This window comes from Protomyctophum bolini (assembly GCF_963924005.1).
Source record: "Protomyctophum bolini genome assembly, chromosome: 10".
NCBI lineage: Eukaryota > Metazoa > Chordata > Actinopteri > Myctophiformes > Myctophidae > Protomyctophum > Protomyctophum bolini.
The window spans coordinates 45,465,082-45,477,956 of record NC_137871.1 but is presented as its reverse complement, the minus strand read 5'-3'; the positions used below and the strand labels follow the sequence as shown (position 1 = coordinate 45,477,956).

At 41.9% G+C, this 12,875-nt stretch overlaps 1 protein-coding gene across 1 annotated transcript in view; it reads left to right on the top strand.

The window, feature by feature from the left end:
* Positions 1-406: 406 nt before the first annotated feature.
* The window catches only part of LOC308322330 (alpha-1,3-mannosyl-glycoprotein 4-beta-N-acetylglucosaminyltransferase B-like), a gene marked incomplete at its 3' end in the record, with an annotated part of 44,819 nt that continues 32,350 nt past the window's right edge, over positions 407-12,875 (top strand). Inside the window, exons 1-3 of the mRNA XM_080773532.1 lie at positions 407-773; positions 4,213-4,365; positions 6,997-7,236. Of these exons, the coding sequence (XP_080629658.1) occupies positions 683-773; positions 4,213-4,365; positions 6,997-7,236 (484 nt within the window). The 5' untranslated portion in view covers positions 407-682. The remainder of the gene's footprint in view (positions 774-4,212; positions 4,366-6,996; positions 7,237-12,875) is intronic.

The following is a 12,875-nucleotide window of genomic DNA, read 5'->3' as shown; positions in this document are numbered from 1 at the left end:
TTAGTCCCTTGATTGTTTGTGCCAAATCTGCAGGTTGCACATGGTTTGTTGAGCTCCCTCTGGTGTTGTGGGTGTGGACAAGTATAGCCTATCAGCTGTAGTGTTTGGACTGGTCTGTGTTTCCTAGTTCTATCCCCTTAAGTATCAGCTGTAGTGTTTGGACTGGTCTGTACGTGTTTCCTAGTTCTATCCCCAAATAGCGTCAGGTTAGCGTTCTACACACTGGGAATAGAACTCTCAAACAGTCCATGTGCTGAACAGCAGGCGTCGCTGTTTGACCACGCAGCGCGGTCACCCGAAGCAGGAAACTGTCGGGAGGAATTTCACTCAACTTTACCTGTTTCGTGTGTGTGTGTGTGTGTGTGTGTGTGTGTGTGTCACTGTGTCACCGTGAATCACTGGAGGCTGCAGTGCTCATTCCGGACAACATTTACACGTTTTATATTTGGCATTGCATTGCATTCGATGCCTTTTAATTATTTTAATTCAAACGGCTCTCGTCTCGTCTCGCAGTGGATTTAAATGAAATCATGCGCGGTGTCTCCAACTCTCCATGCTGTCGCCCTGTGAGGTAGTTTAGTCTAAATGAACTGTAGTCTAGACTATATTGTCTCCACATGCTGTCAAAGTGTGAGTTAGATTAATTTAAACGGCTGTAGTCGTCGACTTTAATTTGAATGAAATGCGGTGTTTGCATGCTGTCAAACTGGGATGTTGTTTGTGTCTGGCAGCTTTCCTCTCCCTCACCTGGTTCACATCACTTCCTAATGAGGGTAAGTTGAACTATTATTATTATTAGTATTATTATTTATAGCGCTGTCACGCTGTGTGTCTGCTATAGTCAAGTTATACTCTGAAAAGTGTACAGGTGGAACCAAGTGGACCCTTTATAGTTATTGCGGGTCCATTTGGTTCCATTTAGTCGGCTCAGCGGCTGTACACTCTTAACATTGAACAGTGCATGCACCTGTTTGTTATTGTGACAAGTTGATTTAGTAGAATTAGTTTAATGCATGGTCATCTCTCTCTCTCTCTCTCTCTCTCTCTCAATTCAACAGGCTTTATTGGCATGACGTTTTACAAGTGTTGCCAAAGCACAATCACAGATATTACAAACAACAACATAACAACATATCAATGACATGAAAAAATAAATAAAAATAATATAACATAAAGCAGGTGGTGCATGAAATAAAACATGGCATACTGTATGTGTGTCCTACTGGTTGTCCCTTTTCTTGTGACAGGAATTGACATCTTTTTGCAGCCAAAACTGCACATTCTTTCTGTTCCCCCAGACGGACTGGTAATCTTTTCCCTTTCTGTCATACTTCGGAATTCTGGGAAATTTGTTTCAAATTTTGGGAAGAACTCCTCTCTAATATTTGTGTAGTTTTTACATTGTGTTAAAAAGTGTAACTCTGGTCTCTATAGCTCCGTCATCACAGTGACTCTCTCTCTCTCTCTCTCTCTCTCTCTCTCTCTCTCTCTCTCTGTCTCTCTGTCTCTCTGTCTCTCTCTCAGTTAGTTGGTACAGAATTACAGTTTGACTGAAAAGGTTTGAAGCTGAAGCCGAAGCTTATTATGCCCACCTTTTTAATGATTCAAATAATTAAAAAAAAGGAACAGAAAAAAACAGGAACAATAGCAATGGGGAAAAACTGACTCTCTGTAGTGCTGTGCTTCTTAAATACCAATGATGAACAGAAAATACATATTTAGCTTTAACATGCCTTATACTAGTAAGTAAGTAAGTTACGCCCACATATATTTAGCTTTTTTTTTAAAGCGTGCTTTTATATTTGAAGTGGTTGCTTCAAATATAGAGTATATTTTATTCTTGTTTACTTTTACTGCATATATATGTGTTTGTATATTTATGTTTGAAGTCTCGTTTTAAAGTCAAGACAAGTCAAGCATGGGTTTCTGTCTGTCTGTCTGTCTGTCTGTCTGTCTGTCTGTCTGTCTGTCTGTCTGTCTGTCACAGACCCGTAAGGGTCCATTTGGTTCCATGTGTTACGCTCTCATATTAGTCACAGACCCGTAAGGGTCCATTTGGTTCCATGTGTTACACTCTCAGAGTCACAGACCCGTAAGGGTCCATTTGGTTCCATGTGTTACACTCTCAGAGTCACAGTCCCGTAAGGGTCCATTTGGTTCCATGTGTTACGCTCTCAGAGTCACAGACCCGTAAGGGTCCATTTGGTTCCATGTGTTACACTCTCATATTAGTCACAGACCCGTAAGGGTCCATTTGGTTCCATGTGTTACACTCTCATATTAGTCACAGACCCGTAAGGGTCCATTTGGTTCCATGTGTTACACTCTCAGAGTCACAGACCCGTAAGGGTCCATTTGGTTCCATGTGTTACACTCTCAGAGTCACAGACCCGTAAGGGTCCATTTGGTTCCATGTGTTACACTCTGAGTCACAGACCCGTAAGCTGGGATCCGCGAGCTGGGAGCATCGTGCGTGTGCATGTGTGCGTGTGCATGTGTGCGTGTGCATGTGTGCGTGTGCGTGTGCGTGTGCATGTGTGCGTGTGCATGTGTGCGTGTGCGGTGTTGGCATGTTTGATGGTTCACATATTCATTCTAGGAGTGGTTCCTTCCCAAAACAATGACTTATTGTCTTATCAATAGCACGCGCGCACACACACACACACACACACACACACACACACACACACACACACACACACACACGTATTTTATATATAAATAGAGCTGGTCACTGAGCTCTCATTGACTCCAGTGTGTTTTATATATAAATAGAGCTGGTCACTGAGCTCTCATTGACTCCAGTGTGTTTTATATATAAATAGAGCTGGTCACTGAGCTCTCATTGACTCCAGTGTGTTTTATATATAAATAGAGCTGGTCACTGAGCTCTCATTGACTCCAGTGTATTTTATATATAAATAGAGCTGGTCACTGAGCTCTCATTGACTCCAGTTTATTTTACTGTATATAAATAGAGCTGGTCACTGAGCTCTCATTGGCTCCAGTGTATTTTATATATAAATAGAGCTGGTCACTGAGCTCTCATTGACTCCAGTGTGTTTTATATATAAATAGAGCTGGTCACTGAGCTCTCATTGACTCCAGTGTATTTTATATATAAATAGAGCTGGTCACTGAGCTCTCATTGACTCCAGTGTGTTTTATATATAAATAGAGCTGGTCACTGAGCTCTCATGGACTCCAGTGTGTTTTATATATAAATAGAGCTGGTCACTGAGCTCTCATTGACTCCAGTGTATTTTATATATAAATAGAGCTGGTCACTGAGCTCTCATTGACTCCAGTGTATTTTATATATATAAATAGAGCTGGTCACTGAGCTCTCATTGACTCCAGTGTATTTTATATATAAATAGAGCTGGTCACTGAGCTCTCATTGACTCCAGTGTATTTTATATATAAATAGAGCTGGTCACTGAGCTCTCATTGACTCCAGTGTATTTTATATATATAAATAGAGCTGGTCACTGAGCTCTCATTGACTCCAGTGTGTTTTATATATAAATAGAGCTGGTCACTGAGCTCTCATTGACTCCAGTGTATTTTATATATATAAATAGAGCTGGTCACTGAGCTCTCATTGACTCCAGTGTGTTTTATATATAAATAGAGCTGGTCACTGAGCTCTCATTGACTCCAGTGTATTTTATATATATAAATAGAGCTGGTCACTGAGCTCTCATTGACTCCAGTGTATTTTACTGTATATATATATAAATAGGCACTGTCTTACAAACTTGCTCTTACAGTTTGTAAGACAGTGCCTTTTGATCACCATGTGGTGTTCTATTTCTATGTATGTGATGTATCACCATGTTGTCGTTCTTGCTTACTGTAAATCGCTCTGGATTAACCCATTCTGAACGGGAACTCATTTTGGTGTTAGCATCATGTTATGCTTTAGCTATTGAAAAATAGCAGATCTACAAGCTCGTAGCGCGCCACCGAGTGGCGCGCTACGAGCTTGTAGGTCTGCTATTTTTGAAAAAATCGAAGAACGACTGACATTTTTTAAATCTGATCTCAGGTCAGAATGGGTTAATCAGACCAGTGTGTGTCCAGTGGAAACCTCGTATGAATCTGATCTCAGGTCAGAATGGGTTAAGAGTGTCTGATGAACGCCGTATATCCCCCCCTCCTCCCTCCCCCCTTCTCCCCCCCCCCCTCCCCCCCCCTCCCCCCCCTCAGCCCCTCCCCCCATAGACCCCGGGGTGGAGGTCCTGTATCGGCGCCTCCTGGAGGCCGAGGCTGCAGCGCAGAACGTGAGCAGAGAGCTGGGCCGAGTTCTGGAGCAGCTGCTGAGCCACAACCAGAACCAGAACCTCACCGACACCCTGCCAGGTAGGGCCTTAACCAGAACCTCACCCTGTCAGGTAGGGTATTAACCAGAACCACACCCTGTCAGGTAGGGCATTAACCAGAACCACACCCTGTCAGGTAGGGCATTAACCAGAACCACACCCTGTCAGGTAGGGCATTAACCAGAACCACACCCTGTCAGGTAGGGCATTAACCAGAACCACACCCTGTCAGGTAGGACATTAACCAGAACCACACCCTGTCAGGTAGGGCATTAACCAGAACCACACCCTGTCAGGTAGGGCATTAACCAGAACCACACCCTGTCAGGTAGGGTATTAACCAGAACCACACCCTGTCAGGTAGGGCATTAACCAGAACCACACCCTGTCAGGTAGGGCATTAACCAGAACCACACCCTGTCAGGTAGGGTATTAACCAGAACCACACCCTGTCAGGTAGGGTATTAACCAGAACCACACCCTGTCAGGTAGGGCATTAACCACAACCACACCCTGTCAGGTAGGGTATTAACCACAACCACACCCTGTCAGGTAGGGTATTAACCACAACCACACCCTGTCAGGTAGGGTATTAACCAGAACCACACCCTGTCAGGTAGGGTATTAACCAGAACCACACCCTGTCAGGTAGGGCATTAAGCACAACCACACCCTGTCAGGTAGGGCATTAACCAGAACCACACCCTGTCAGGTAGGGCATTAACCAGAACCACACCCTGTCAGGTAGGGTATTAACCAGAACCACACCCTGTCAGGTAGGGCATTAACCAGAACCACACCCTGTCAGGTAGGGCATTAACCAGAACCACACCCTGTCAGGTAGGGTATTAACCAGAACCACACCCTGTCAGGTAGGGTATTAACCAGAACCACACCCTGTCAGGTAGGGCATTAACCACAACCACACCCTGTCAGGTAGGGTATTAACCACAACCACACCCTGTCAGGTAGGGTATTAACCACAACCACACCCTGTCAGGTAGGGTATTAACCAGAACCACACCCTGTCAGGTAGGGTATTAACCAGAACCACACCCTGTCAGGTAGGGCATTAAGCACAACCACACCCTGTCAGGTAGGGCATTAACCAGAACCACACCCTGTCAGGTAGGGCATTAACCAGAACCACACCCTGTCAGGTAGGGCATTAACCAGAACCACACCCTGTCAGGTAGGGCATTAACCAGAACCACACCCTGTCAGGTAGGGCATTAACCAGAACCACACCCTGTCAGGTAGGACATTAACCAGAACCACACCCTGTCAGGTAGGGCATTAACCAGAACCTCACCCTGTCAGGTAGGACATTAACCAGAACCACACCCTGTCAGGTAGGGTATTAACCAGAACCACACCCTGCCAGGTAGGGCATTAACCAGAACCACACCCTGTCAGGTAGGGCATTAACCAGAACCACACCCTGTCAGGTAGGACATTAACCAGAACCACACCCTGTCAGGTAGGGTATTAACCAGAACCTCACCCTGTCAGGTAGGACATTAACCAGAACCACACCCAGGTAGGGTATTAACCAGAACCACACCCTGTCAGGTAGGACATTAACCAGAACCACACCCTGTCAGGTAGGGCATTAAGCAGAACCACACCCTGTCAGGTAGGGTAGTATTAAAACCCATTCTGGGGTGCATGGGAACACCCTTTTGGTGTTCATAGCATTTATGCTATACTTTAGCCATTGACAAATATCAGATCTACAAGCTCGTAGCGCGGCACCGAGGGCCGCACTACGAGCTTGTAGGTCTGCTGTTTGTGAAAATGTGTTGCAAACCTTTGAATAATGTATATTCTTTCAGACTATAGCGAACGTTTTTTAACTCAAACATAGGGTTTTTATGTTAGACATTTTGTAGAATCGTCGTCGGGTCTAAATGTGTTAACCCATTCTGACCTGAGATCAGATTCTAAAAATGTTCTTCTACATCCTGACAGTTTTCCATTCTGACCTGAGATCAGATTCTAAAAATGTTCTTCTACATCCTGACAGTTTTCCATTCTGACCTGAGATCAGATTCTAAAAATGTTCTTCTACATCCTGACAGTTTACCATTCTGACCTGAGATCAGATTCTAAAAAATTAATGTTCTTCTACATCCTGACAGCTTTCCATTCTGACCTGAGATCAGATTCTAAAAATGTTCTTCTACATCCTGACAGCTTTCCATTCTGACCTGAGATCAGATTCTAAAAATGTTCTTCTACATCCTGACAGTTTACCATTCTGACCTGAGATCAGATTCTAAAAATGTTCTTCTACATCCTGACAGCTTTCCATTCTGACCTGAGATCAGATTCTAAAAATGTTCTTCTACATCCTGACAGTTTTCCATTCTGACCTGAGATCAGATTCTAAAAATGTTCTTCTACATCCTGACAGTTTACCATTCTGACCTGAGATCAGATTCTACAAAATGTCTTCTACATCCTGACAGTTTTCTGAAAAAGCTATGTTTCTATATGTCCAGTCGTTCTTAGATTTTTTCAAAAATAGCAGAGCTTGTAGATCTGCTATTTTTCAATAGCAAAAAGCATAACATAATGCTAACACCAAAATGTGTTAAACAACTAGTAAGCTAGGCAACCAGTCGACTGGTAAAAATGACTAGAAATTAATGCCCTATACTCCTGCCAGGTCCATGCAGGACCCAGAGCCACAACCTCACCCAGCCTGGCAACCACAGCCTCACCCAACTTGGCAACCACAGCCTCATCCAACCTGGCAACCAGACCGCCGGCGGCAGCAACGCGTCTACGTCAGTGGTGGGGGGCGGAGTCCGGCTGAAGGTCGACGCCCACTTCTACCTGCCGCACCTGTCACTCAACGAGGACAGCCTGACCCCCAACGTGGTGCTGGGGGGGACGCGCACTGGAGGTACGCGCACTCACACACAGACATGCACACGCACACACACACACACACACACACACACACACGCACACACACACACTTTTTTTTTTTTGACGTTTTTTATCCCATTTTTAGACGTCATCATTTTTGAGGATTTGAAAAAAAATGAAAAAAACGATGGGTTATAGCCCATGTTTTTTGATTTTTTTAATTTTTTCTGAATCCTCGTTTTTCTGAATCCTTGGGGCATTCGAGCATGGGGCTAAATTATGTATTTTTTTTTACACATTTTTACAGCGATTTATTTTATTTTTTAATCATTTACTATAGTCCTACTAGACCCCAGGAAATTACATCTGGCCACAGAAGATCCCAGGATCTACTGAATGTGAAGGTGGCCTACTGGGTGGAAGCCACACTGTGTGTGTCATAGGCTCAATATGTCAGTTTGACACATTCAACAGATCCCGTGATATTTTGTGGCCAGATGTAATTTCCTGGGGTCTAATAGGACTATAGTAAATAATAATAAATAAAACAAATCGCTATAACATTTTGTAAAAAGAAAAATACATATTTAGCCCCGTGCTCAAAACCTGCACATCAGGAGCAATTAAGGGTTCAGACTAGTGATGCACTGAATATTCGGCCGCAGAAAATATTCGGCAGAAAATGGCTAAAAATGCATTTTCGGCCCATTCGGTTTCGGCCCGAATAGCCAGAAAATATATCACCGAAGAGTGTATGCAATTAATGCATTCAAAAGAGCTGAATAAATGTTTTATGGATCCATAATAGTGATTATTATTTAAGTTAAGTTTTGCCATAACCATAACATGACATTTGTAGAATCAAACTCAGGTTAATGGGATACTAAAACAGCGATATTCAGTTACACTTCATACCAATGATACTGTGTGGGTGTAGGTATGTTAAGTGATAAGCACTTTCAACATGGCATTATAGGCAAAAGCTTTCTAAATCTTTCAAATTTTCCAAACATCTACAAGCTTGTAGGTCAACAATCTTTGCTATTTGTTGTACAACAAAGTATATAGTGCGTAAGTGGCATTCTGGACTAGACCTGTCTGGCTGGAAACATTGTGGTTGCAAGGACTGACCTTCTGACCTTTCAGCTACAGGACTGTGTCACAGTCATTACCCGGTGATTGAGAGATAATTTATTCTGTACTTACTCTGTATGAACATACTATTTTAACTACTGATGCCCCGAATATTCAGCCGCAGAAAATGGCTAAAAATGCATTTTCGGCCCATTCGGTTTCGGCCCCGAATAGGCAGAAAATATATCACCGAATAGTGTATGCAATTAATGCATTCAAAAGAGCTGAATAAATGTTTTATGGACCCATAATAGTGATTATTATTTAAGTTACGTTTTGCCATAAACATTTATTTTGCCATAAATCGGGTAGCTTTAAGGTACGGCCATGACAGCAATGGTAGGAAAAAAGATGTATAATATTAATCATATTCGGATATTCGGTATTCGGCCAACTGTTTCCTACATTCGGTATTCGGTTTCGGCCAAGAATTTCCCTTTCGGTGCATCCCTAGTTCAGACTCTTGCTCAAGGACACTTCCGCACTAACTCTGGGGGAGGAGCCCACAGGGTTCGAACCGGGAACCTTGCGGTTACCATCCGGCCACTCTATCGCTGACCCACCGCCGCCCCTATCTTCAGCAGGAAAGCATGATAAAATAGGCAATGAAAAACAGCATTCAATTCAATTCAACTTTATTAGCAGACTCGGGTCCATATGGGATACATACACGGGGTTAACATGTACAAGAGATACAACGGGCAATAAAAATCATAAAAGAATGTAAAAACAAATGTATAACTTGCATAACTTAACCCACAGGCAGAACGTACAGGCATTTTAGCCAGTGTACCCTTAACCCATTCTGACCTGAGATCAGATTCATACGAGGTTTCCACTAGGACTGGTCTGATCAACCCATTCTGACCTGAGATCAGATTCTACAAATGTCAGTCGTTCTTCGATTTTTCTAAAATAGCAGACCTACAAGCTCGTAGCGCGCCACTCGGTGGCGCGCTATGAGCTTGTAGGTCTGCTATTTTTCAATAGCTAAAGCATAACATAATGCTATAACACCAAAATGGGTTCCCGTTCAGAATGGGTTAATCTAGATGTCTTAGACTGGGTCCGTTTCCCCAAAAATATGAACCCTGAAGGCAAATCGTGTTAATGTATTACATACATGTTTTCTAGGGGTATTAAAGACCTATAAGGGTCCATTTGGTTACTCTCTATCATTTAGCTGGGGACCACCTGGAACCCCCTCAAGGACCACTGGTGGTCCCCGGACCACCTGGAACCCCCTCAAGGACCACTGGTGGTCCCCGGACCACCTGGAACCCCCTCAAGGACCACTGGTGGTCCCCGGACCACCTGGAACCCCCTCAAGGACCACTGGTGGTCCCCGGACCACCTGGAACCCCCTCAAGGACCACTGGTGGTTGAAAACTATCGCCCACTTTGATCTCGTGCAAAGCAGGAGGGACGTCTGCCGATGTATAGAAAATAAATGTGGCCTTTTGGCAGCTGAGTAACTGGTTTAGAACATGGTTAATACCTGAAGGTCATGAATGTATCTTAAATTTAATATCTTACATTCTTTTAAGCTCATTGCAGCTAATTTAAGTATATTAGCATGTGTTTGCCACTAGCTGTGAGTTCGGTAGTACTGTCATATCCGTATGGCATGGTGTAGTACAGTTGGGTTCAGTATAGTGTCATATTATAATATGTATGGCATGGTGTAGTACAGTTGGGTTCGGTATAGTGTCATATTATAATATGTATGGCATGGTGTAGTACAGTTGGGTTCAGTATAGTGTCATATTATAATATGTATGGCATGGTGTAGTACAGTTGGGTTCAGTATAGTGTCATATTATAATATGTATGGCATGGTGTAGTACAGTTGGGTTCGGTATAGTGTCATATTATAATATGTATGGCATGGTGTAGTACAGTTGGGTTCAGTATAGTGTCATATTATAATATGTATGGCATGGTGTAGTACAGTTGGGTTCAGTATAGTGTCATATTATAATATGTATGGCATGGTGTAGTACAGTTGGGTTCAGTATAGTGTCATATTATAATATGTATGGCATGGTGTAGTACAGTTGGGTTCAGTATAGTGTCATATTATAATATGTATGGCATGGTGTAGTACAGTTGGGTTCGGTATAGTGTCATATTATAATATGTATGGCATGGTGTAGTACAGTTGGGTTCAGTATAGTGTCATATTATAATATGTATGGCATGGTGTAGTACAGTTGGGTTCAGTATAGTGTCATATTATAATATGTATGGCATGGTGTAGTACAGTTGGGTTCGGTATAGTGTCATATTATAATATGTATGGCATGGTGTAGTACAGTTGGGTTCAGTATAGTGTCATATTATAATATGTATGGCATGGTGTAGTACAGTTGGGTTCAGTATAGTGTCATATTATAATATGTATGGCATGGTGTAGTACAGTTGGGTTCAGTATAGTGTCATATTATAATATGTATGGCATGGTGTAGTACAGTTGGGTTCAGTATAGTGTCATATTATAATATGTATGGCATGGTGTAGTACAGTTGGGTTCGGTATAGTGTCATATTATAATATGTATGGCATGGTGTAGTACAGTTGGGTTCAGTATAGTGTCATATTATAATATGTATGGCATGGTGTAGTACAGTTGGGTTCAGTATAGTGTCATATTATAATATGTATGGCATGGTGTAGTACAGTTGGGTTCAGTATAGTGTCATATTATAATATGTATGGCATGGTGTAGTACAGTTGTGTTCAGTATAGTGTCATATTATAATATGTATGGCATGGTGTAGTACAGTTGGGTTCGGTATAGTGTCATATTATAATATGTATGGCATGGTGTAGTACAGTTGGGTTCAGTATAGTGTCATATTATAATATGTATGGCATGGTGTAGTACAGTTGGGTTCAGTATAGTGTCATATTATAATATGTATGGCATGGTGTAGTACAGTTGGGTTCAGTATAGTGTCATATTATAATATGTATGGCATGGTGTAGTACAGTTGGGTTCGGTATAGTGTCATATTATAATATGTATGGCATGGTGTAGTACAGTTGGGTTCAGTATAGTGTCATATTATAATATGTATGGCATGGTGTAGTACAGTTGGGTTCAGTATAGTGTCATATTATAATATGTATGGCATGGTGTAGTACAGTTGGGTTCGGTATAGTGTCATATTATAATATGTATGGCATGGTGTAGTACAGTTGGGTTCAGTATAGTGTCATATTATAATATGTATGGCATGGTGTAGTACAGTTGGGTTCGGTATAGTGTCATATTATAATATGTATGGCATGGTGTAGTACAGTTGGGTTCGGTATAGTGTCATATTATAATATGTATGGCATGGTGTAGTACAGTTGGGTTCAGTATAGTGTCATATTATAATATGTATGGCATGGTGTAGTACAGTTGGGTTCGGTATAGTGTCATATTATAATATGTATGGCATGGTGTAGTACAGTTGGGTTCAGTATAGTGTCATATTATAATATGTATGGCATGGTGTAGTACAGTTGGGTTCAGTATAGTGTCATATTATAATATGTATGGCATGGTGTAGTACAGTTGGGTTCAGTATAGTGTCATATTATAATATGTATGGCATGGTGTAGTACAGTTGGGTTCAGTATAGTGTCATATTATAATATGTATGGCATGGTGTAGTACAGTTGGGTTCAGTATAGTGTCATATTATAATATGTATGGCATGGTGTATTACAGTTGGGTTCAGTATAGTGTCATATTATAATATGTATGGCATGGTGTAGTACAGTTGGGTTCAGTATAGTGTCATATTATAATATGTATGGCATGGTGTAGTACAGTTGGGTTCAGTATAGTGTCATATTATAATATGTATGGCATGGTGTAGTACAGTTGGGTTCGGTATAGCGTCATATTATAATATGTATGGCATGGTGTAGTACAGTTGGGTTCGGTATAGTGTCATATTATAATATGTATGGCATGGTGTAGTACAGTTGGGTTCGGTATAGTGTCATATTATAATATGTATGGCATGGTGTAGTACAGTTGGGTTCGGTATAGTGTCATATTATAATATGTATGGCATGGTGTAGTACAGTTGGGTTCAGTATAGTGTCATATTATAATATGTATGGCATGGTGTAGTACAGATGGTTTCGGTATAGTGTCATATTATAATATGTATGGCATGGTGTAGTACAGTTGGGTTCGGTATAGTGTCATATTATAATATGTATGGCATGGTGTAGTACAGTTGGGTTCGGGTTTTGCACCCCGGCCTACTGACAGGAAACCACATGGTTTCATGGAAATCATAAACCTTCATCTCTTTCTCTTATCTCTCTTTACACAACTAACAGTAATACAACAGGGGAGTAAATTATGCCACTCAGTCACACATCATTGTGTGTGTGTGTGTGTGTGTGTGTGTGTGTGTGTGTGTGTGTGTGTGTGTGACCTGCTTTCACCCACAGCCAAAAAGGAGGAAGCTCAAAGTCTAGACAGTAACGTTAAACACATTAGACACACAAGACATTAAACCCGGTCTGTAT